The sequence below is a fragment of the Chiloscyllium punctatum genome, chromosome 4 (genome assembly GCF_047496795.1).
Source record: "Chiloscyllium punctatum isolate Juve2018m chromosome 4, sChiPun1.3, whole genome shotgun sequence".
NCBI classification, from domain to species: Eukaryota; Metazoa; Chordata; class Chondrichthyes; order Orectolobiformes; family Hemiscylliidae; genus Chiloscyllium; species Chiloscyllium punctatum.
This window is the reverse complement of record NC_092742.1, coordinates 52364715-52387411: the sequence shown is the minus strand read 5'-3', so window position 1 is coordinate 52387411 and position 22697 is coordinate 52364715. Positions and strand designations below refer to the sequence as shown.

At 41.1% G+C, this 22697-nt stretch overlaps 1 protein-coding gene across 3 annotated transcripts in view; it reads left to right on the top strand.

Moving 5' to 3' along the window:
* Positions 1–22697, top strand: part of nid2a (nidogen 2a (osteonidogen)) — a 110738-nt gene that overhangs the window by 34598 nt on the left and 53443 nt on the right. For 2 of the 3 annotated variants that reach the window (XM_072568709.1, XM_072568707.1), the window contains exons 12-20: positions 2416–2661; positions 4018–4263; positions 8782–9012; positions 10116–10361; positions 11190–11429; positions 11860–12099; positions 16186–16431; positions 18108–18353; positions 19419–19664. In XM_072568709.1, the coding sequence (XP_072424810.1) occupies positions 2416–2661; positions 4018–4263; positions 8782–9012; positions 10116–10361; positions 11190–11429; positions 11860–12099; positions 16186–16431; positions 18108–18353; positions 19419–19664 (2187 nt within the window). The remainder of the gene's footprint in view (positions 1–2415; positions 2662–4017; positions 4264–8781; positions 9013–10115; positions 10362–11189; positions 11430–11859; positions 12100–16185; positions 16432–18107; positions 18354–19418; positions 19665–22697) is intronic. The other variant, XM_072568708.1, reaches the window with a different exon arrangement.

Here is a 22697-nt window from a genome sequence, read left to right as displayed (position 1 = left end):
GCTCAGTTATTTTAACAATTTAGTGCTTTCAGTAAACTAACCATTCAAACTTTAACTCCTGCCCCCACGCCTCATTAAACTATTGTAACTTCCTGCTTCGAGGATGTATTACAGTTGTGATACAGAACATATTATTTGCCTAACAGGATCTTTCGTGGACAATCGATATCAGGTTTTCTTTTACATCACCCTTTTCAGTGCTGTTATGGCACACATCTGGAGCAGGTGGGGCTTGAACCCAGACCTCTGACTCTGAGCTAGGGACACTGCATTCCACTCCACCACCAGACGCTAACCAAATCCACATCAGTGTACAGTCCATCCAGGACGGCTGCCACCTCAGCTCATCTGTTGGCAGGAAGTAAATTAACATTGGATTAAATACAGATTGTGGTGCCTGAAAGCAACCAGTGCAGACCAACCTTTAATACATTCAAGTGCATTGCATACTCATTAAAACACTTTGGTTGCCAAATTGAATTGAACCTTAGTGATTTGTCACCAGTGAACAGGTCTTGGTAGACAGCAGGCAGAGTGATCTTCCTGAAGGATTAAGAGTAAGTAGGAGCTGCATTTGTAAATAGAGAAACCTTTTTGGACCAGGAAGAAGAATCTGAGCTATTGCATTGAGTGCAGATGTTGACTGTCAGAGAATCATTGAATTAGCACAAACCGGTTGGGTCTGCCAGGACAAAAATAATACTCAAAAGTATACACTAGTCCCACTTTCTAGCAATTGGCCAATAGCTTTAAATGTTATGACATTTCAAGTGTTCATTCAAGTACTTTTAAAAGTTGTACAGTTTCCTGAAACATCTATCTTGCTAGGCAATGCATTCCAGATTCCCACCACTATCTGGGTGATTATTTTTTCTGAAATCTCCTTTAAACCTCCTGCCTTCTTCTTAAAAGTGTGAGTTGAAACATGCTGGAAAAGCACAGCAGATCAGGCAGCATCCAAGGAACAGGAGAGTCAACATTTTGGGCATGTGATTCCTGATGAAGGGCTTATGCTTGAAACGTCGATTCTCTTGCTCTTCGGATGTTGCTTGTCCTGCTGTGCTTTTCCGGTGCCAGACTTTTCGACTCTTAGAGATGTGCCCTCTTTGTTATTGACACTTCAATTTGTTCATACACCTCAATTAGGTCCCCTGTTCAATGTTCTCTGCTACCCTTCCAGTGTAGTCACATCCTTCCTAGCGAAATGACCAGAACTGCACACAGTACTCCAGCTGTGGTATGACCAAAAGTCCTGTACAGCTCTAACATAAGCCCCCGCTCTTATAATCTGTGCTATGACTAATAAAGGTAAGTGTCACATATGCGGCCTTTACAACCCTATAATTTATGTTGTTGCCTTCAAGGATCTGTGGACAAACAACCCAACATCCCTCTGTTCCTCTAAACTTGCTTGTGTCCTGCCATTCATTGAGTACACCTTGTCTTTTTACTTCTTCCAAAGCGCATCACCCCACAATGTGTTGGGAGAATGGGGCATGGCTGTCCATGGAGGGGAGATCGGGTCATGTTGATGCCGAAGGAAGATCATGGGGCTCAGAGAGAGAGATGTGGCTGATGGAAGGAAGGTCAATCTCTACTGATGCAGGTCAAACATGAGAGAAGGGAAATGAAGGATGATTACAGACAGGTCAACAGTGACCCTGTGAGAGTTGAGGGTTGCCACAAACAGGTCATGGGTGATAAAGAGAGGGTCAAGATGATGGATTGTAATTCAGCAAAGGCAGAGTGACAGGTCTAGATTAATGGAGATTAGATTGACAGCGTAATGGCAGCTTGCTCAAGGGTCACAGAAAGCATAGCTAAGTGATGGAAGGAAGGTCAAGGTTGATGGTTTTCTGGTCTAAAGATTGAAGCGAGGCAGCTGAGGAGAAGATAGCAGTAGTTAAGTTCAAACTCCTTGTCTTGGACAGACAAAATGATTCTAATAGCAGACAGGGAATCAATACCTGTCTAAACACTGTTTCAGTATTGTGCCCAGACCTTTGACCACGATGACAAATGGCAGGGTTGGTGACTTCCGAGCCATCTCGGTGCAATGAGTAGACCCCTTGGCTGTTCATAATTACACAGGCCATCAGATGATTTAACTTGACCAGCCGTCCCACTTCCTTATGGAGGTTCTGCTCATTTCCAATGCTGTTGGCAGGACAATCAGTGCTGCAACAGGCTGTGAATCCTGGACAATTCCTTTCTCTAACTGGAAGATATTGCAATTGCCTTAATTCTAAGACAGGCTAACTGAGCTCTTACTGGGACTGGTGGGCTGGGTGTTGGGGAAGTGTGGGAGGTAATTGTTTTGGGATGCTGGGGTTGCATTGCCACCTTGCATCTTGTTGAAGTTTGCAGCACTGTAATTCATGCAACACAGCTGACAAAGATGTTTTTCTTCTACAGAACGTGTATCACGCGCAAAGACTGCTTGTGAGGAGCTGCGAGATGAAGTGGAAGCTGAGTTCAGCCCCCGTGGCCCAAGACCCCACTTTGGTATGCATGTTCCTCAATGTGATGAGCAGGGCAACTTCAGACCTTTACAGTGCCACAGCAGTACAGGCCAGTGCTGGTGTGTAGATGCATGGGGCAGGGAAATTTCTGGAACCAGAACACAGCCTGGAAATAATCTACCAACATGTAGGCACTCAGGTCAGTAGGTCTTGTTTATTTCAATTGTAGTTGTTATCTCATTAAATTGCTGATTTATTGAAATTTCGAAGGAAGCAAAATCACTGGTCAATTGTGCTTTAGAAACTTTCTGTTTATCTCATGTTTATCTCTTGCCATTTGTTTACTTATTTTACTTGATGGGGGTACAGTTGACCATAGGTTTGAATGGTAATTAGTTGTGCTACATCTTAACTCATAGCATACAGAAAGCGCTATCTCACTCTGTTTCATCATGAAAATATATTAAATGCAATAAGTAGCTGTACTTGCGTGGTAGTTATAAATTAAACACAACACAGGGTGCTAAGCCTTCTCATTTTGTGTACCATTACATTTTTAAAAACATGGTAAGTGTTAGTTACTGCCAATTGTTCTCTGTAATATTGAAAATTAACTATTGTGAGCATTGAATCTCATTGCTTGAAGTACTAATGGTTGGAGGATTATCAATGAAAACTTTTCCTTTTTTTTCTCTCTTTTAGTTCAATATTGCTTTCTCTCAGTTTATTCCACTTTCCATATCAGATTTGACTTTGAATATACCCACACATCATCGTCAGCCACTCAGCTATTAATTTCATAATTTTTTAAATGATTTGTCTCCAGAGCTACAGTTGTTTGCTTTGAGCACTCAAGTCTCGGGTTCCCTTGCTGCAATGTTCATCTTTCACAACTTGGCGTGCAATATTTAAAAATTTTAAAAACCTCAATGCATAAAGGAAAAACTAAAGAATGTCATATATATTGTTTAGATGCCTTGTAGAGTGAAAGTCACTGGTTTGGATATGATTTCTTACCCAGCAATTTCAATTTTGCCTCTGACTAAATTCCACAGAAAAGCCTAGCCAAAAATATTCTACAACCAGATTTTATCCAATTACACAGAAGACTTTTTTAAAAACTCAGATGTTTTTGCTCTAACCATTCCAAACATAAACCCTCATAAGTTAACATTTATCAAACGGGACTCGCAAAAATTCAGATTTCTGTCAGTGTGGAGCTTTAGAGAACAAGTTAATTGTACTAAATTCCGCTGGGTAAATGTATATTCTTTGATATGATTGCCCTATCACTGCTGTTCTTGCTGATCTATCCTGTCAAGTGTCATTTTAATTTTCAAATTCTTGTCTTTATTTTCAAATGCTCAATGGCTGTGCCCCTCCTTTTCTTTGAGGTCACCATATTTCTCTGAGATAGCTGTGATCCTCTAGGTTTGGCCATCTGTGCATTCTCAATTATTAGTACATGAGTTTTTTTTTATAAACGGACATTGCATGACCAAATTTACATAGTCTGCACCCTTATTTTGTAACCAGTTTCTGTGTATTTGATTAGAACCCATTCAGCACTCAAAGACTGCTTGCGAACAGCATCGAGAGAGACTGAAAACAGAGCTAAGCGTGCGTGGATCTCCAGCTCTTACTGGAATCCATATCCCTGAGTGCGATGATGAAGGAAATTTCAGACCTCTGCAATGCCACAGCAGTACCGGCCACTGCTGGTGTGTCTATGAAAATGGACAAGAAATTCTAGGGACTAGGACGCCACCTGGAACTGATCAACCACAGTGTGGACAGCCAGGTCAGTCAGTATTTTAACTATGTAAAATAGCCAATGTTATACAAAAATAAGGAGTTCAAAGTGTTTGCATTTGCTTTAAAGTGAATTTAACTTGGAGTTTGGATAAAATTCAAATTCATAGAATCTGATCATATGGAAATGGTCAATTAATGATTTGTAAGTATCTGTGGATATGCAATTCTTATCATGATTGTTAAGGCGTGGGTGGGATAAAAGTTCTGATCATCTTATATTTGCAACCAGTAGACCTGAGGAGCATTCTTTGTCCTGCTGTCTTGGCAGTATATTCTACCGTGAACCATTTAGAATGGGCATTTATATCGTTCATTTCTACTGATCTATTTAAACTTATATTCTATTCTATTTGCCATATTTTGGTCACTTACTCAGTTTGTCTAAATTCCCTTGAAGCCTCCTTCTGCCTTCCTCAAAGTTCACATTCCCACCAAGTTTTATATCATGTACAAACGTGGAACCTTTATAACTGGTACCCATAACCAAATCATTGATGTCGATTGCGAATGTACGTGGCCATGCACTGATCCTTGTGTGTGCCAACCTAAGAAGTACTCATCTACTCCTTCCCTACTTTCTGCTTATTAACCAATCCTCAATCTATATTACCCACAATTCATGCTCATTAGCTTTGTTTACTAATCTCCTGTGTGGGGCTTTACCAAAAGCCTTCTGAAAATTCAAATACACTGAATTTAATGATTCCTCCTTATTGACTCTGCTAATACTATCCTCTTAAGAGAATTGTTAAGCATAATTTTTTTTTCATAAATCTATGTTGACTCTGTCCAGTCAGATAATTATTTTCTAACTATCTAGTTACCACATCCCTTCTCGCAGATCCTGTTATGGTCCCTACTACTGAGTTAGACCACCAATTCCTTCCATCCTTTCTTAAACAGTGGGTTGCATCTAATGTTCAGACACCATTTCAGAGTTGATAGAAATTTGAATACTATATCCAATATTAATTTTTTACTAATACTAATTTGTTTTCATTTCTACATTCTCACTTGATCCTTGGATCTTAATTATTTTAATGAAGCTTCTTGTGTCTTCGTCTCTGAAAACAAAGTACATTTTCATTTCTCTGCTGTTTCTCTATTTCTTATTATAAATTCTCCTACCTCTACCTCTCCTACACATTTATCTCTGCTACATAAGTTTTTTTTTCTGGTTACATATCCATAGAAAATTTTCCAGTGTGTTTTATATTCCTTGTTGCTTTACATTCCTAATATTTTGACATATTAATGAGTTGGTGGACAGGGCTCAATTTCAAAACTTGCAGGTGATGTGACACTTAGAAGCATTGTGAACCATGAGGAGAATAGTATATGATTCAAAAGGACATATTTACTATGTTTTTTAACTAGCTATTTATTAAAACTGGAAATTTAAAAATGATAAAAATCAAAATCAAATGCACAGAATCAATGTAATAAGTTTGAAAAGGAGGGAAGAATAAAAGCTATACATTTTAGAAGTCGTCAGTGACCTTGATGTATTAGATTGTTAATCAGAGGCCTGAATTGTTTTGTTATTTGCTTATATGTTCATTAAGGCGAAATTTGGAAATCTCTATGAAATTTCAATGAATGAGTATCTCCCCAATTTGCTTTTTTCACTGAGCAATGCATTTCAAGATATAAAAAGGAATCAGGGAGACAGAATATGTTTCGGTCCTTGCTGTTAGCAATCTATATTCTTTCTCTCTCCTGCTGCTTAAAAGCTGCTGCTGAAATTGGGAAAACATTTCAGAGTTAGAAAGCAAACTCAGAAAAATGACTCAGAATCACAGGAGTATTATGGTGCAGAAAGAGGCCATTCAGCCTGGCATGTCTAGACCATCCCTCCTGCCATTCTCCTGCCTTTTTCCTGTATCCTTGCACATTGGTTATGTTTAAATAATGATCTAATGGCCTCTTGAATGTCTCAATTGAACCTGCTTCCCCCAGACTTTCAGGCAATACCTTCCAAATTTGAACCATGCATTGTATGAAAAGGTTTTGATACAGCTTGCAGATCATTTTGCAAATCACTTTAAATTTGTACCAATGTGTTTTAGGAATTTTACAAATGTTTTACAAATAAAGCCTCCTCATGATTTTTTTAAAACTTCTATCAGGTTTCCTTGTGGCCTTTTCTCTCTGAGAACAATCCCACCTCCTCCAATCTATTCTTATGATTGCGGTTTATCATGCCTGGAACCCTTCTTGCAAATCTCTTCTGCATTTTTTCCAAAGCATTCAGATCTTCCTACAGTGAGGTACACAAAACTGTATGCAATATTCTAGTTAATGTCTGACGTGTCTTATAAAAGTTCAGCATCACCTCCTTGCTGTTGTACCCTATGCCACAATTAATAAAGCTGAGGAAACTCTATGTTTTATTCTCTCAAACTGTCCTGCAATCTTCAAGGATCTGTGTAGATACACATCAAGGCTCCTCTGTTCCTGCACCTCCTTTAGAATTGTAGCCCTGGTGTTATATTGTCTGTCCATATCCTTCCTAACAAAATGCTTATGTATCACTTCTCAGCATTAAACCTGATCTGCTATCGATCCCTCCACCACATTAACTTGCACTCCCTCAGTTTGGTGCAACCCGCCTGCTGTTGACCCCCTGGACAACCTTCAACCACATTCTCTTTGCCTTTGCGTTGCCATCAGGCTGCTTCCTCTCATTATTGGGGATCAGAGTCTCCCTCAGAATGAGGGATATGTTGCTGAAGTGGGGTGAAATCTTTACCCCTCTCGAAGTTTCTTTATGGCAACTTCAAATTTAACTATGTGTGGAGTGTCCCATTAAGGAATGGAGTTGATATCGTATCAGGTGGGTTGGCATCATGCTTCCTGCAGTATATAGGATGAGAAACCTGAAAAATGACCATGAATTAGCTATTAGGCATCCAACACTCCATCTCTGATGTCCAAGCACAACAAGATTTCAAGTTAAAAAGATACTGGCAGATAAATTACATCTGTTTCTGTTCCTTGCACACTTTTAGGCATCACCATCCCCTCCTATGACTCACATTGCCCTTAAATTAAAACTCAATTCAGTGCCCCTGTAGATTAAAATTCAGTCCAAAATCTTTCACTCCAAAGTTGATTTTCTCCCCAACACATTCCAACAAAATAAATCTCACAGACCCTCTTCTGCTAATCATTTCCCTTTCCAATTACATGGTTCATTGAGATGTTGCTGCCAGCATAGCCCTTTACAGTAAACTTTTGTGATGATTGCTAATAAGTAAAATATACACAGATCTCTGGAATAAACCACACTCAAAATCCAAATTCTGACTGACAACAGGCATATCTGAAAGAATTAAAAGCAAATTCAGCTGATGCAGCTAGAATGTAATTAAAGGCTTGACTCCTCTAATCGGAGCCTATATCCCTGAGTGTGATGAGGAGGGGAACTTCAGGCCTCTGCAGTGCCATGGCAGTACAGGCCACTGCTGGTGTGTGGATGAAAGGGGACAGGAAATTCCTGGGACAAGGACACCACCTGGAACTAGTCAACCACAATGTGGACAGCCAGGTCAGTCAGTATTGTAATTAAACAAGGTGACTCACATTGCAGAAAACGAACTGAGAAGTTCAAGGCATTTTTTTTCAAAATGTGTCTAACTTGGAGTGTAGCAATTCATTTGTGTAAATTATACAAATATTATTATGGAATAGGTGACCTGGTCTAATCATTTCCTGTGACTATTAATGGCCTTTCACCCATGTTTGGTATTGTTCAGTACATATGACTGGGCAATATGTCTGACCACACTCATTTACATCCAAAAGGTCCCATGGTCTTCCCTGGGTATTTCCGTATCCCTTTCCCATATTTATCTTCTGTTGTCAACCAACCCCTATATTCTTCTATCAACTGAGCTCACTTTTTCATTGGTGTTTCTATGAGATCCTGGATCTCACCAAACGGATTCACCATTTATTCAGGCCAACCACTTTGGAAAAGTGGTGCTATATCTTGACTCAAACAATGATTAAAGGATTAAAGATAATGATGAAGGATTAAAGTAAAAAACCCTCAGACATTTAGCTTTTTTATTTGCTATACCTGTTGCATTTTTGTCAGTAGATAAGCCATGCATCATCTTTTCCCATATCACAATTCAGTCAAATAAATCCTACACAGGCCTACTTGACCAAAGTTCCTTCCACTTTCCTGAGAAGAACATTTTCTGCAAGAAATAGCTGCTGTCTCCGTTCCTCCAATAATGCTCACAAAAGAACATTCATCAAATAATGAAGAAAACCTAGTGTTAGGTCTCCAGTAAACTATGGAACTTTAGTTCTGCCTGAACATTGGTGGGGACAGCAGCTCATTACATGAATATAGGTATAGGTATATTTTATATCCCATAATGAGGCTGGTGAAATAGTCCCTATACAGGAGGCTATATTACATGACACTGTTTGTCTGCTTTGTACTTTTGTTTTTGTCTGTTTGAAAACCTGGTTCTTTTTCTTTAATTAGTAACAAATGAACGTCCAAAGACTCTTTGTGAACAGCACCAAGAGAGAGTGCACTTAGGCTTGACTCCTCTAATCGGAGCCTATATCCCTGAGTGTGATGAGGAGGGGAACTTCAGGCCTCTGCAGTGCCATGGCAGTACAGGCCACTGCTGGTGTGTGGATGAAAGGGGACAGGAAATTCCTGGGACAAGGACACCACCTGGAACTAGTCAACCACAATGTGGACAGCCAGGTCAGTCAGTATTGTAATTAAACAAGGTGACTCACATTGCAGAAAACGAACTGAGAAGTTCAAGGCATTTTTTTTCAAAATGTGTCTAACTTGGAGTGTAGCAATTCATTTGTGTAAATTATACAAATATTATTATGGAATAGGTGACCTGGTCTAATCATTTCCTGTGACTATTAATGGCCTTTCACCCATGTTTGGTATTGTTCAGTACATATGACTGGGCAATATGTCTGACCACACTCATTTACATCCAAAAGGTCCCATGGTCTTCCCTGGGTATTTCCGTATCCCTTTCCCATATTTATCTTCTGTTGTCAACCAACCCCTATATTCTTCTATCAACTGAGCTCACTTTTTCATTGGTGTTTCTATGAGATCCTGGATCTCACCAAACGGATTCACCATTTATTCAGGCCAACCACTTTGGAAAAGTGGTGCTATATCTTGACTCAAACAATGATTAAAGGATTAAAGATAATGATGAAGGATTAAAGTAAAAAACCCTCAGACATTTAGCTTTTTTATTTGCTATACCTGTTGCATTTTTGTCAGTAGATAAGCCATGCATCATCTTTTCCCATATCACAATTCAGTCAAATAAATCCTACACAGGCCTACTTGACCAAAGTTCCTTCCACTTTCCTGAGAAGAACATTTTCTGCAAGAAATAGCTGCTGTCTCCGTTCCTCCAATAATGCTCACAAAAGAACATTCATCAAATAATGAAGAAAACCTAGTGTTAGGTCTCCAGTAAACTATGGAACTTTAGTTCTGCCTGAACATTGGTGGGGACAGCAGCTCATTACATGAATTGAACGAGAAGATGAAGAACATACAGCATTGTATGAAATATACAAGACATGAAAGCAGATCAGCTTATGGCTGTTTTAATTCCTATAATCAGGCTGTTGACAACATTTGTGCTAAGAAAAAGAGACATCACATGACCTAATTTGTATTTGTAAAATTCCTACTCATTCAGTCTGTTTGATTCTAATAAACAAATTGACAGCAACAAAAAGCAACATTCCTTAACTCAACTTGCAAGATAGTACTTTTGTTCTGCAGTTATTTTAAAATCAGGATCGTTTTGTTTGATTTAGAATCCACTGAACGCCCAAAGACTGTTTGTGAACAGCACCGAGAGAGACTGCAAGCAGAGCTGAACCTGCGTGGATCACAACCTCTTGTTGGGGCCTATATCCCTGAGTGTGATGAGGAGGGGAACTTCAAGCCTCTGCAGTGTCATGGCAGTACAGGCTACTGCTGGTGTGTGGATGAAAGGGGACAGGAAATTCCTGGGACGAGGACACCACCTGGAACTGGTCAACCACAGTGTGGGCAGCCAGGTCAGTTAGTGTTGTAATTAAGCAAAATGACCCAGATTGTAGCAAAATAGAGGAGTTCAAAGAGACTCTAATATGCTTAAGTGAGTCTAGCCTTAAATTTGGCTACACAGTAATATGTAATTTATAAAAACAGCTTATTATGGAACAGCCGGTTTTGGATTAGCTAGTGATTGTGACACAAGACAGGGACAAAACACTGAGAAACATTTATTTGCATCCTAAAGGTCTGATTATCCTTCACAATTGCTGCCCCCACCTCTCCCATCATTCGTGTCTGTTGTTGCCTAGCTCTCAGTATGCCCCATATCATTTTTACTGATTTCTTTTCTACAGCTGTTCCTTTGCTTTCTTTATCTCCCCAAATTTATTTGCTATTTATTCAGATTTTTCAGCTGAACAAACATGACAGTTCACTCTAGGATTCAGAAATAGATGTAATGAGCAATGTGAATAAAAACTAATTTTGTTTAAATCTGTAAATATCAAAATTGCAGAAAGAGTGAAATCAATCCGCTTCTTTCTGTCTGTAACCATTCAGTGCATTAGCCTTTTAGTTCCTTTTGTTTAATTATTCTAGAGTGTCATTTTCTGTTGTAATTGTATGCTTCCTTAGGTTGTTGCCAGTCCACAACCATGTGACATAAACCATTTGCCCCAAGGTCTACTTTTCTTCCATCACTTTTCAGTAAATTAACTTATTAATACGTATTAGCTGTAACCAGGCTGTTCACGATACAAGGTGGAAGAGATGTTACATGACCCAGAGTTAAGAGATTTCTGCTTTTAATTTGTTATTGTTCAAAAATCAGTTTCTTTTTGTTTGGTTAGCAAACAATGAACGTCCAAAGACTGCCTGTGAACAGCACCGAGAGAGATTGCAATCAGAAGCACGTGGATCACATCCTATTATTGGAGTCCATATCCCTGAGTGTGATGAAGAGGGAAACTTCAAGCCTCTGCAGTGCGACAGCAGTACAGGGTATTGCTGGTGCGTGTATGAGAATGGACAGCAAATTCCAGGGACGAGAACACCCCCTGGAACCAGCCAGCCACAATGTGGACAGCCAGGTCAGTCACTGTTTGCATATTGAGAATGACCAGTGTAACAGCAAACAAAAGGGTTAAAAGAATGTTCTTAAAAGTGTGTCTGAATGGAACTTAGTTGGGCATCTGTGTGTAATTCATGGAAATATATTATCCCTACCTCTTAGCCAGGAGGCCTGGGTTCAAGTCCCACCTGGTACAGAGGTGTGTAGAAATATCTCTGAACAGGTTGGTAAAAAATATCTACCTTCAAAGCAGATGATCATGGGATCTGTAACAGTAAAGTTCCTGTTGCTGCTGCAGAGATGTGTACATCAATCCATTTGGAAACCAAAGCAGTAGAAATTACCTCCGTAGTATTGGAAATCCAAAATAGTGAAAGTGCACTTTAAGAACAGGTCCTTTGAGTAAATATGTAATTCTGTCCAAACAATTCTCTTTATTAATTGGTTAGCAATCAATGAACGGGTAAAGACTGCTTGTGAACAGTATCAAGAGAGACTTCAAGCAGAGCTGCGGCTGCGTGGAACTCTTGTTGGAATTCATATCCCTGAGTGTGATGAAGAGGGGAACTTCAGACCTCTGCAATGTCATAGCAGCACAGGCCACTGCTGGTGTGTATATGAGAATGGACAGGAAATTCCTGGGACTCAGACGCCTCCTGGAACTGACCCACCCCACTGTGGAGTGCCAGGTTAGTCAATGTTTTAAAATATGAAATGACCAGTATTGTAGGAAAAATGAAGATTCAAAGGAACCTTAATTTACTTAAAGTGATTTTAGCTTGGAACTTGGTGAAATCAACTGAAAAAGAGTCATGTCTGACTGGAAATGTTAACTCTGTTTTGCTCTGCACAGCTGAGTTTCCCTGGCACTTGTTTTTACTTCAGTGTTCTACTTCTGTGTCAGTTATACTGATACCTTTTTATTTAGATGTTCCAGTCTATGTTTATCTTTCTATTGAATATTTTCTACTATTCTTATATTTTTGTCATTCAATAATGCTGTAACATGGGTGGAAATGTTTTTTTAAAATATTTTTATTAGAAACTTTTTCAAATCTTTTATAAGACATCTATATACAAAAAAACAGAAAGAGGCAGTACAACAATGCCATATTACAATTCTATTAGTAATGAACTACCTACTATTCCACCATAACAAACGTATCTACTTAAACTAAACTAAAATCAAATTAAATAAAAGTTAAGTTAAACTGAATTCAAATTAACTTAAATTAAATTATGTCACATTACTTTATTCTATTTCACTCACCACACCTCCACTGAGGCTCCCATCCCTGGGAGCACTAGTCAATGGAGGGGTGGAATTTTAACCTCCTAACTCACTGACAGAGGGAAAGCATGAGGAAGAACATGAAGTTCAACTGGGCTTTTGTAGGTGACTTTCCTCCTCATTTGCATCTCAGTTCCCATTTCCCAACCAACTAGAGCAAGTGGCATGATGCGAACCAGATGAAACCACTTACACTCAACAACCTCAAGAGTGGCTCCTCAGGAGTGACTATTCATCTCTCAGAAAGCATGATCAGTTGATTTATGTGCCTCCTCCATTAACTCAGATACACCCCCTGATGAGAACTGCAGGACATACATGCTGAGGTGTCTCAGGTCTTTGTGCTGATATCTACTCTTGTGGAAAGTGTGGCTACCGACACTGAGCATCAGATGTGGCCCTCGACCAAGTGCTTGCCAATGGCATGTCCACTCAGAATACAGCCTGAAGCAGGATTTTTCTGAGAAAGAGTCACTGGATCTGAAACATTAACTCTGATTTCTCTGTACAGATGATGCTAAACTTGCTGAGCTTTTCCAGCAGTTTCAGCTTTTGTTTCTGATTTCCAGCATCCACAATTCTTTCAGTTTGCATTTTGTGGAAAACCTGGCCTTGGTCATACGCTATCTCTCTTAATGTAGGAAGTGCTGTCCAGCTTATTGGTTGCAGGGATAAGAGGGTGACAGAAGATGGGTCAAGGGAACATGGAAATGAATGTGCTGTTCAAGGTGCTTCAATCTCTGAATTTTTACCCCTCCTTGGTGGCACTACTTCCTGTTTCCCCCATTGGCAGCCCCTCAACTGGAATCATATGTTCTACCCCTTGTCTCGATGTCCAAATCTGCTCCTGCATTGGTGCTGATGGGGCAGTCTTTGGTGTGTCTTTATGGGCTCCATCCCCAGAGGACTTAGGGCGAAGAACATTAGAGCAGACAGAGCAAGGCATTGAGCAACCTTCCGCTGGTTCTGCTGAAGTCATATGGCTAGCACCATTTGGGAGTAATAGAAAAAGGAAGAGGAGAATTTGTAGTTACACAAGGAGATTGATGTGTGTGTTTTACGCCATGTTACATTGGTACATTTCCATTTCATGATCGGACATCTTAGAATTTACTTTCTTGCCCATTTTTGCCTATCCCTTTGCTAAGTGGCTTTCTGCTGTGTGAAGAATGGTTTTGCAAACAGTAAAGACAAATTTGATAAAATAGATTATCTCACATGTGTTTCTCCAGTTCAGGAGAAAAGAACACCAAGGGAAATTTCTGGCAGAAATTTTTGCTGTGGCAGAGAGAGATAAAACAGATTCTACAACCTGCTTCATAACCCCAAGAACTAATGAAAGTTAAACTAAAACCCTGGTTCTGTGAAAGCCTGACTCCACCCATTCATGCTGCGTCTATTGTTCTAACCTATTAAATTAAAAAGGGCCAGGGTTTCTCAAACTGTTTACTTTATTGGCTTAGAAGAGACAGCTCGTTATCTCTGGCTTAAAACTGCTCTTCAAAAAAAAAAGCCAGGACAAAATACACCTCTTAAAGCCATTGTATTGTCGGAAACTCACAACTAATTCAACCAATTACCCTTTAAAATCCAACAGCTGCAGTGGTGGGATTTTAACCTGTATTCCCAGACCAGTTAGAGTCATAGTGTTATAGAAGTACAGAATGGAAACAGACCCTTCGTCCATGCCGACCAGATGTCCTAACCCAATCTAGTCCCATTTGCTAGCACTTGGCCTATTTCCCTCTAAACCCTTCCTATTCACATAACCATCCAGATGTCTTTTAAATGCTTTAATTGTACCAGCCTCCACCACAACCTTTTGTATGAAAAAGTTGCCCCTTAGATCCCTTTTATATCTTTCCCCTCTCACCCTAAACCTATGCCCTCTACTTTTGGACTTGCCCACTCCAGGGATAAGGCTTTCTCTATTTATCCTTTCCATGCCTCTATGGGTCACCCCTCAACCTCCGATGCTCCAGGGAAAACAACCCCAGCCTATTCAGTCTCTCAGTATAGCTTAAACCCTCCAACTCTAGCAACATCCTTGTAAATCTTTTCTGAACCCTTTCAAGTTTTGCAACATCAATTGCACGTAATATTCCAATTATCTATCATGCATCTCTACAGTAGGTGAGATTTGAAACCTGGGCCTTCTGGTACAGAGATAGAAACATTGCCACAGCACCTTAATTTATAGAACACATCTCTCAAATATAAAATTCAATGAGTGTCATCTGCTCTACATAAATTGTGGACCTGTTCCATTTTACTCTTAAAGGGTTCTGCATTTCTAATACTAACATATAAACCAATTGTAGTTTAATAATTTGGATGTGAACGTAGAAGGTATAATTGATAAGTTTGCAAATTACATGAATATTAGTGATATTGTTGATAATGAGAAGGATAGGCTCAGGCTATGGTCTGATATTGATCATCAGGTAAATTGGGCAGAGCAGTGGAAGGTAGAATTTAATCCTATAAATGTAAGGTGATGCATTTTGGGAGGTCTAACAAGGAAAGGATATACACATTGAACAGTGAATCCCCAAGGAGTACTGAGGAACAAAGGAACTTTGGTGTACAAGCCCATCAATCCCAGGAAGTATCAGCATAGATAGACAGGGTAGTGAAGAATGTATAGGGGATTGCTTGCCTTTATTAGCTAGGGCATAGAATATAGGAGCAAGAACATCTTTTTACAACTTTATTAAACTTGGTTAGGCTAGAGATGGAATCCATGTGCAGTTCTATTAGAAGGATGTGACTGCACTGGAGAGGCTGCAAAGAAGATTCACCTGGATGTTGCCTGGGATGGAAGCCCTCAGTTATGAGGAGAGACTGGGTTTCCTGGATCAACTGGATTTGTTTTCTTTAGAGCAGAGGAGGCTGAGGGGGTTCTAATTGAGGTAGACAAAATTGAGAGGTGTAGACAGAGGAGATTGTGAGAATCTCTTTGGCAGATGTGTCGAAGACCAGAGGGCACAAGTTGAAGATGAGAAACAAGTGGTTTAGAGGAGATTTAAGAAAAAACATTTTCACCCAGAAGGTGGTAGATATATGGAACATTCTGAGAGGGTGTTGGAGGCAAGTACTCTTGCAACATTTAAGAAGCATCTATGAGTATTTAAAATGACAGGGCAGGGGAGACTATGAACCACATGTAGGTAAACAAGATTAGTGTAGTTTGGTGTTTTTTTGGTTGGCTGAAAAGCCTGTTTCTATGTTTTATGACTCTATGAAAATATTAAATTTTAATGGATACAGGTGTGATAGAATCTGGATCAATTTGAGGTTATAAATTAACCATGAAATGTGAAATGAATTGTATTTAAAACACATTGACTTGGGGATGTTGTCTATCCTATGAACTGACTGTTGACAGCAACAAGGTATCAAAAGACCCAATAGACTCAATTTGAGAGACTTGCTCTTGTTAATTTGTAATTCTTTCAAAACCAGTTTCTTTATGTTTGATTAGAAATTAATGAACGTTCAAAAACTGCTTGTGAGCAACATCGAGAGAGACTGCAAATGGAACTGAGCTTGCGTGGAAATCAAGCTCTTGTTGGAATCCACGTCCCTGAGTGTGATGAAGAGGGGAAGTTCAGATCTGTGCAGTGCCACAGCAGTTCAGGCCACTGCTGGTGTGTATATGAAAACGGACAGGAAATTCCAGGAACTCGGACACCACCTGGAAGTGCTCGACCTCGCTGTGGGCTGCCAGGTCAGTCAGTGGTTTAAAATGTGTGAAAGATCTGATATTGTAGAATATTATGAGTTCAAAGAGTTTAAAGTGATTCTATTCTGAAATGTATATGTGAAAAACTGATCATCATTGAAAGAGGTGATTTAAGGAATAATTATTTCCTCTGTTTATAAATGCTTGTATCTGTTCTTTGACTTTGAGCTCTAAGTATGACTGGGATAAAATACCTGGTAAAAACAATGACTGCAGATGCTGGAAACCAGATTCTGGATTAGTGGTGCTGGAAGAGCACATCCAAAGGCAGCATCCAAGTAGCTTCGAAATCGACGTTTCGGGCAAAAGCCCTTCATCATTGTTATTTACGCTGATGTGGTTTGATTGCCTTTCCTAATGTTTGCCCTCTGCCACCACATATCCAATCATTTTCCCTTTTGACAACCAGCTCATAATAAACATACACCCTGCATTTCTCCTGATCTCTCTTTTCTATTCCTGTTTCACTCGTTCTCAACAAATTAATTCACCGTCTATTCAGATTGTTAACTTTAGACAGTTGTGTCAATGTCTTCACTCAAAGATTCACAAGCACATATGGTGAGCCAACAGGCGAATGCAAAGGATTAAAATTATAAAGAGAATTAATGGTGATGAAAAGAACTGAAAAGAAATTATTTTTGTTGTTTGTGTTCTAATCCTTCTCTTTCTATGTCATCATTTTTATCATTCACTAATCCTATGATGTAAAATCATTGCCACTAGTTTAAAATTTTCTCCACACTTACCTTTGAATATAAAATGTTTTCCACATATGGCATGCTATCACAGATTGATAAAATTTTTACAACACAGTAGGAGGACATTTGGTCCATGTCTACACCAGCCTTTTGAATAAGCTACTAATCTGTCCCATTCTCTTGCCTTCTTCCCGTAACCCTGCACATCATCTTTTTATTTGATTATTTACTTTTTTCCTCTGTGTTCTTCCTGCCAAAATGAATCACTTCACATTTGTCTGAACTGACCTTCAATGCCACCTGCCTCCATATTGAAATTGGCAACCTACCTGTCCTATGGAGGATTCCTCTGTGCAATAGACATGGAGATTGGAGATGGAAGTTGAAACTGGTCTAATGCTGCTGGCTTCCCAACCCAATGACAACTGATGTCCTTTTAACAAACTGCCCAGTGGCAAACCCACTCATATCCTGCCCACGTGGTCAGGTGAAAATTCACCCAAAATCCTTGACCCCAGCAAAGAAAATTGTTCCAAATCACATTACAATCTGTCCTTTATTGTCAACCAAATGTATTTCCAATTTCACAACAATGGAATTCAATGAGTCAGCCAGCCAGTTTATCACATTAAACTCTCAAAAGTAACACATCAGATAACACTTAACAAAAACCTACTTTTGTGTATGACAATTAAGTCAGACAAGACTCATTGAAGATACTAAATGCCACTAGGTAAATGTGTACCCCTGTCCTGATGGTGATAAAATTTGGATCAATTTGAGATGTTGAATTAACCATAATGTGAGAAATGATATCTACTCCAATTTATTGGTTTAATTGTGTTCTCTGTCCCCAAAAAAACAGACTGGTGACAAAATGCACTATACAAGAAGAAACAATATTGACTCAGTTTGGGATACAATTTGGAAATGTGTCCAACTGTTGTTTTATTTGATTAGCAGCCAGTGAACATCCAAAGTCTGCTTGTGAAGAACATCGAGAAAGGATACAAACACAGTTGAGACTGCGTGGATCACAACCTCTTATTGGAATCCATATCCCTGAGTGTGATGAGGAGGGGAACTTCAGGCCTCTGCAATGCCACAGCAGCACAGGCCACTGCTGGTGTGTATATGAGAACGGACAGGAAATTCCTGGCACTAGGACACCTCCTGGTACTGATCGACCACAGTGTGGACAGCCAGGTCAGTCAGTCTCTTAAATATGCCAAATATAGAGAAAAAATAGATTGGAAGTGACCTTATCTTGAAGTGATTGTTTTAACTTAGTAAAAGTATGAAAAGCTGATCATCATTGAAGCAGTTGAATTAGGCATTTGTTTCTTGTATTTACAAAACACCTACTTTATTGTTTGAACTATTAGTATGACCAGGGTAAAGCATATTGATTTGCACGAAGAAATTTCATTATCATTTCTGAATATTTGTCTCACATTCCTCATCATTCTCTTCTATTGTCAACCAGCTCAGAATATCTACGGTATCCTTCACTTCTATTGATCTCTCTGTTTTGTTCCCATCTTTCTGGTTCTTATCAAATTAATTTGTCATTTATTCAGAGTTTCAAGCTCGGAAAAGTGTGTGTATCTCTTCAGGAATACATGCACTGAGCAAACAGGTAAGCATAATGAATTAAAATTGATCAGAGACCATTAGAAAATGATAAGAAAATAAAAATAAACCAAAAATTATTATCTTGTCCTTTTTTAAGTGTTCCAGTCTTTAGGTTTAACTTTCATTCCATTTGGTCATTTTCTGCATTTCATACACTTTTATTATTCACCAGCTCAGTGACATGATTTCTATGTCCACAAATTACATTTTCTCCACTTCACGTTACTAAGTAAAAATATCCACCATGTACAACAAAACATATATTTCTGATGAGATGACAAGAAACAAATTCTCTGAGAAAACTATTGCCAAGGCAGTTCTTCACTATAATTTCTCAGAAAGTAGCATTTATAAGATTATACCTGCAAACACCTAGGATTGTCTGATATGAGCTACACAACACTTCAAAACACTAAAACCTTGTGAGTTCTGAGACATCTCTGGTAACGATTAGAATTTGGACCAATTTGAGGCAATGAATACATGTGAAGTGTATTTAAAGCATGTTGGTTCCAATATATTTTCTTTCATACAAAGAATCTGGTAAAAATGTAGTAATGCATGGAGAGGTATTACGTGATCTAATTTGAGAGAGTTGTACTTTTAATTTGTAAGTTTCAAAACTATTTTGTTTAGCCATTGATGAACGTCCAAAGACTATTTGTGAACAGTATCGGGAGAGACTGCAAGCAGAGCTGAACCTGCGCGGATCACAACCTCTTGTTGGGGCCTATATCCCTGAGTGTGATGAGCAGGGGAACTTCAAGCCTCTGCAGTGCCACGGCAGTACAGGCCACTGCTGGTGTGTGGATGAAAGGGGACAGGAAATTCCTGGGTCAAGGACACCCCCTGGAACTGGTCAACCACAGTGTGGACAGCCAGGTCAGTCAGTGTTGTAATTAAGCAAAATGACCCATGTTGTAACAAAATGGAATTGTTCATAAAGATTTTAATTTTTTTAAATGATCTAGTTTGAGCAGCTGTATGTGTTTCATATTGTCATGGAAATAGTAGATTTAATCAGTCTGTTATCCCCTCCATCTATGTATTGCCTTTTAGGTGTATTTTCACAAAGTAATTACAAGTAAGGAGGAATATCAGCCAATTTAGTTTATTCATCCAGAGAAGCAGTCACTTTCTTCCCCATTTTAGCATCAAATTTTCCCTTATTAATTCCATTGTTCAAGAAGTTTATTCTGTAGGTTCATCATTCTTAGTGTTTTCTGGTACCTGTTGAAACTTTTCCCCACTTCTGCCCACCTCCAAACTACGTCCCACCGCAAAAGTGCTTTCAGCTGGGAGATTGTTACATAATGGTGATGTCATTGGACTAATAACCCAAAAGCCTAGGCTAATGCTTTGAGAATAGGGGTTCTCATCCCAACATGACAACTAGTAGATTTGAAACTTAATTCATCCATATAATCTGGAATTGAAAGCAAGTCTCAATATTTATCATTGATTGTTGGAAAAAATGAAACCTTGTTCAGTGACATACTCTCAGGATGAAAACCTGGCCTCCCACAGTGGGGAGAGGTCATACTGGAGCTCAGTTTTGAAGTATACAAGATGTGCTAGATCAGTATGTGCCATTTACAAATTTTGCTGCTTTTCCTTCCAGGCTACATGTGATTACAGGCCTGCAGCAATGTGGCTGTTTATTAGCTGACCTCTGAAATGGTCTAGCAAACAAATCAATTCAAGGGCAGTTAGGGATGGGCAATAAATGCTGACCTTGTTAGCAATGTTCATATCCCACTAAACAAAACAGGTACTACTATCTATGCTGTACAACATGACCATGTAAATGCAGTGACAGTGCAAAGATGACCACAGCTGTATGACGAGGTGGTCCTGCGACGTCAATCTTCCTCAGAGAAGAAGGAAGCAGAGAATACTGGTGGAATTGCAGAGGAGCTAGCTGATCAGGCTTTTGAGGAAGGCCACCCAGTTTGTCTCAGGGCTTGTGGGATTGAATTGGTAGCAAGAGCCACACTCATTCGACAGTGGTTCACCTGCTGGCACTCAGACCTATGACAGATCATTCTCGGACTTCCGATTTGAGAGAGAAGTTCTCCATCGAGCAAATGCGCATCTGAATAATCCCATTGACTCCCAGCGACATTAAGAATGGGGTGTCCATGATCTCCCCAGGGAGGCTCATCCCCAGGCTGTTGCATTGACTTGTCGCAGGGAAACATCTGTCACAGGGCCTTGCGGCATGGAGAGGTTTGTGAACCTAAGGGGCAGAGGACACAAGAGATGACACTGGTATCGGTTGAGGGGAAATCCTAACATCATTGTTTCCGACCTCCTCAGCCATTTCATGGTGTTTTTGCATGTTGAATGAGGACACAGGCTGGGCTGTAGTTGGCATCCTCTTCAAGCACTTCCGCATCATCAGTCAAATCCAGAGGTTCGTTCTCTTGGTGCAAGTCAGCGCACTGCTCCTGCATCCATTCAGAGTCCTGCTGCATTTCAATATCCAAGAGAGTAGCCGCTGTCTCAGTGGAAGAGCTTTTGTGCTCAAATCATCAGCCATGATAGACCAGAAGCACGTGGGTGTGCCCCTGAGCCCTGACGGAGCACCTGGGTGTGCCCCGGAGCACTGACGGAGCACCTGGGTGTACCCGGAGCCCTGATGGAGCACGTGGGTGTGCCCCTGAGCCCTGATGGCGCACGTGGGTGTGCCCAGAGCCCTGATGGAGCCCGTCAGTGTGTGCCCATGAGCCCTGACAGAGCACGTGGGTGTGCCCCGGAGCACTGACGGAGCACCTGGGTGTGGCCGGAGCCCTGACCGAGTATGTGGGTGTGCCCCTGTGTCCTGAGGGAGCACGTGGGTGTGCCCGGGACCCTAACGGAGCACTGGGTGTGCCCATGAGCCCTGACTGAGCACCTGGGTGTGCCTGGAGCCCTGACGGAGTGTGTGGCTGTGCCCCTGTGTCCTGACAGCGCATGTGGGTGTGCCCCAAAGCCCTGATGGAATACGTGGCAATTCCCTGGAGCCCTGACGGAGCACCTGGGTGTGCCCAGAGCCCTGATGGAGCACATGGGTGTGCCTGGAGCCCTGACAGAGTACATGGGTGTGCCCCTGGCCCCTGACGGTGCACGTGGGTGTGCCCCTGAGACCTGACGGTGCACGTGGGTGTGCCCCTGAGACCTGATGGTGCACGTGGGTGTGCCCCTGAGCCCTGACGGAGTACGTGGGTGTGCCCCTGTGTCCTGACAGAGCACCTGGGTGTGTCTGGAGCCCTGACAGTATGTGGGTGTGCCCCTGTGTCCTGACTGAGCACAAGGGTGTGTCCCTGAGCCCTGATGGAGCACGTGGGTGTGCCCCTGAGCCCTGACGGAGCACAAGGGTGTGCTCCTGAGCCCTGACGGCGCACGTGGGTGTGTCCCTGAGCCCTGATGGAGTAAATGGGCGTGCCCCTGTGTCCTGACAGAGCATGTGGGTTTGCCTGGAGCCCTGACAGAGTACGTGGGTGTGCCCCTGAGCCCTGATGGAACACGTGGGTGTGCCCATGAGCCCTGATGGAACACCTGGGTGTGCCCCTGAGCCCTGACGGAGCACGTGGGTGTGCCCCGTGTACTCACGAAGCACATGGGTGTGCCCATGAGCCCAGTCGGAGCACGTGGGTGTGCCCCTGTGTCCTCAAGTACGTGGGTGTGCCCATGAGCCCGGACGGAGCACGTGGGTGTGCCCATGAGCCCTGATGGAACATGTGGGTGTGTCCCTGAGCCCTGATGGCGTACATGGGTGCGCCCATGAGCCCTGACAGAGCGCATGTGTGTGCCCTGAGCCCTGACGGAGCACGTGAGTGTGCCCATGAGCCCTGACGGAGCACGTGAGTGTGCCCATGAGCCCTGACGGAGCACATGCGTGTGCTCCGGAGCCCTGACAGAACACGTGAGTGT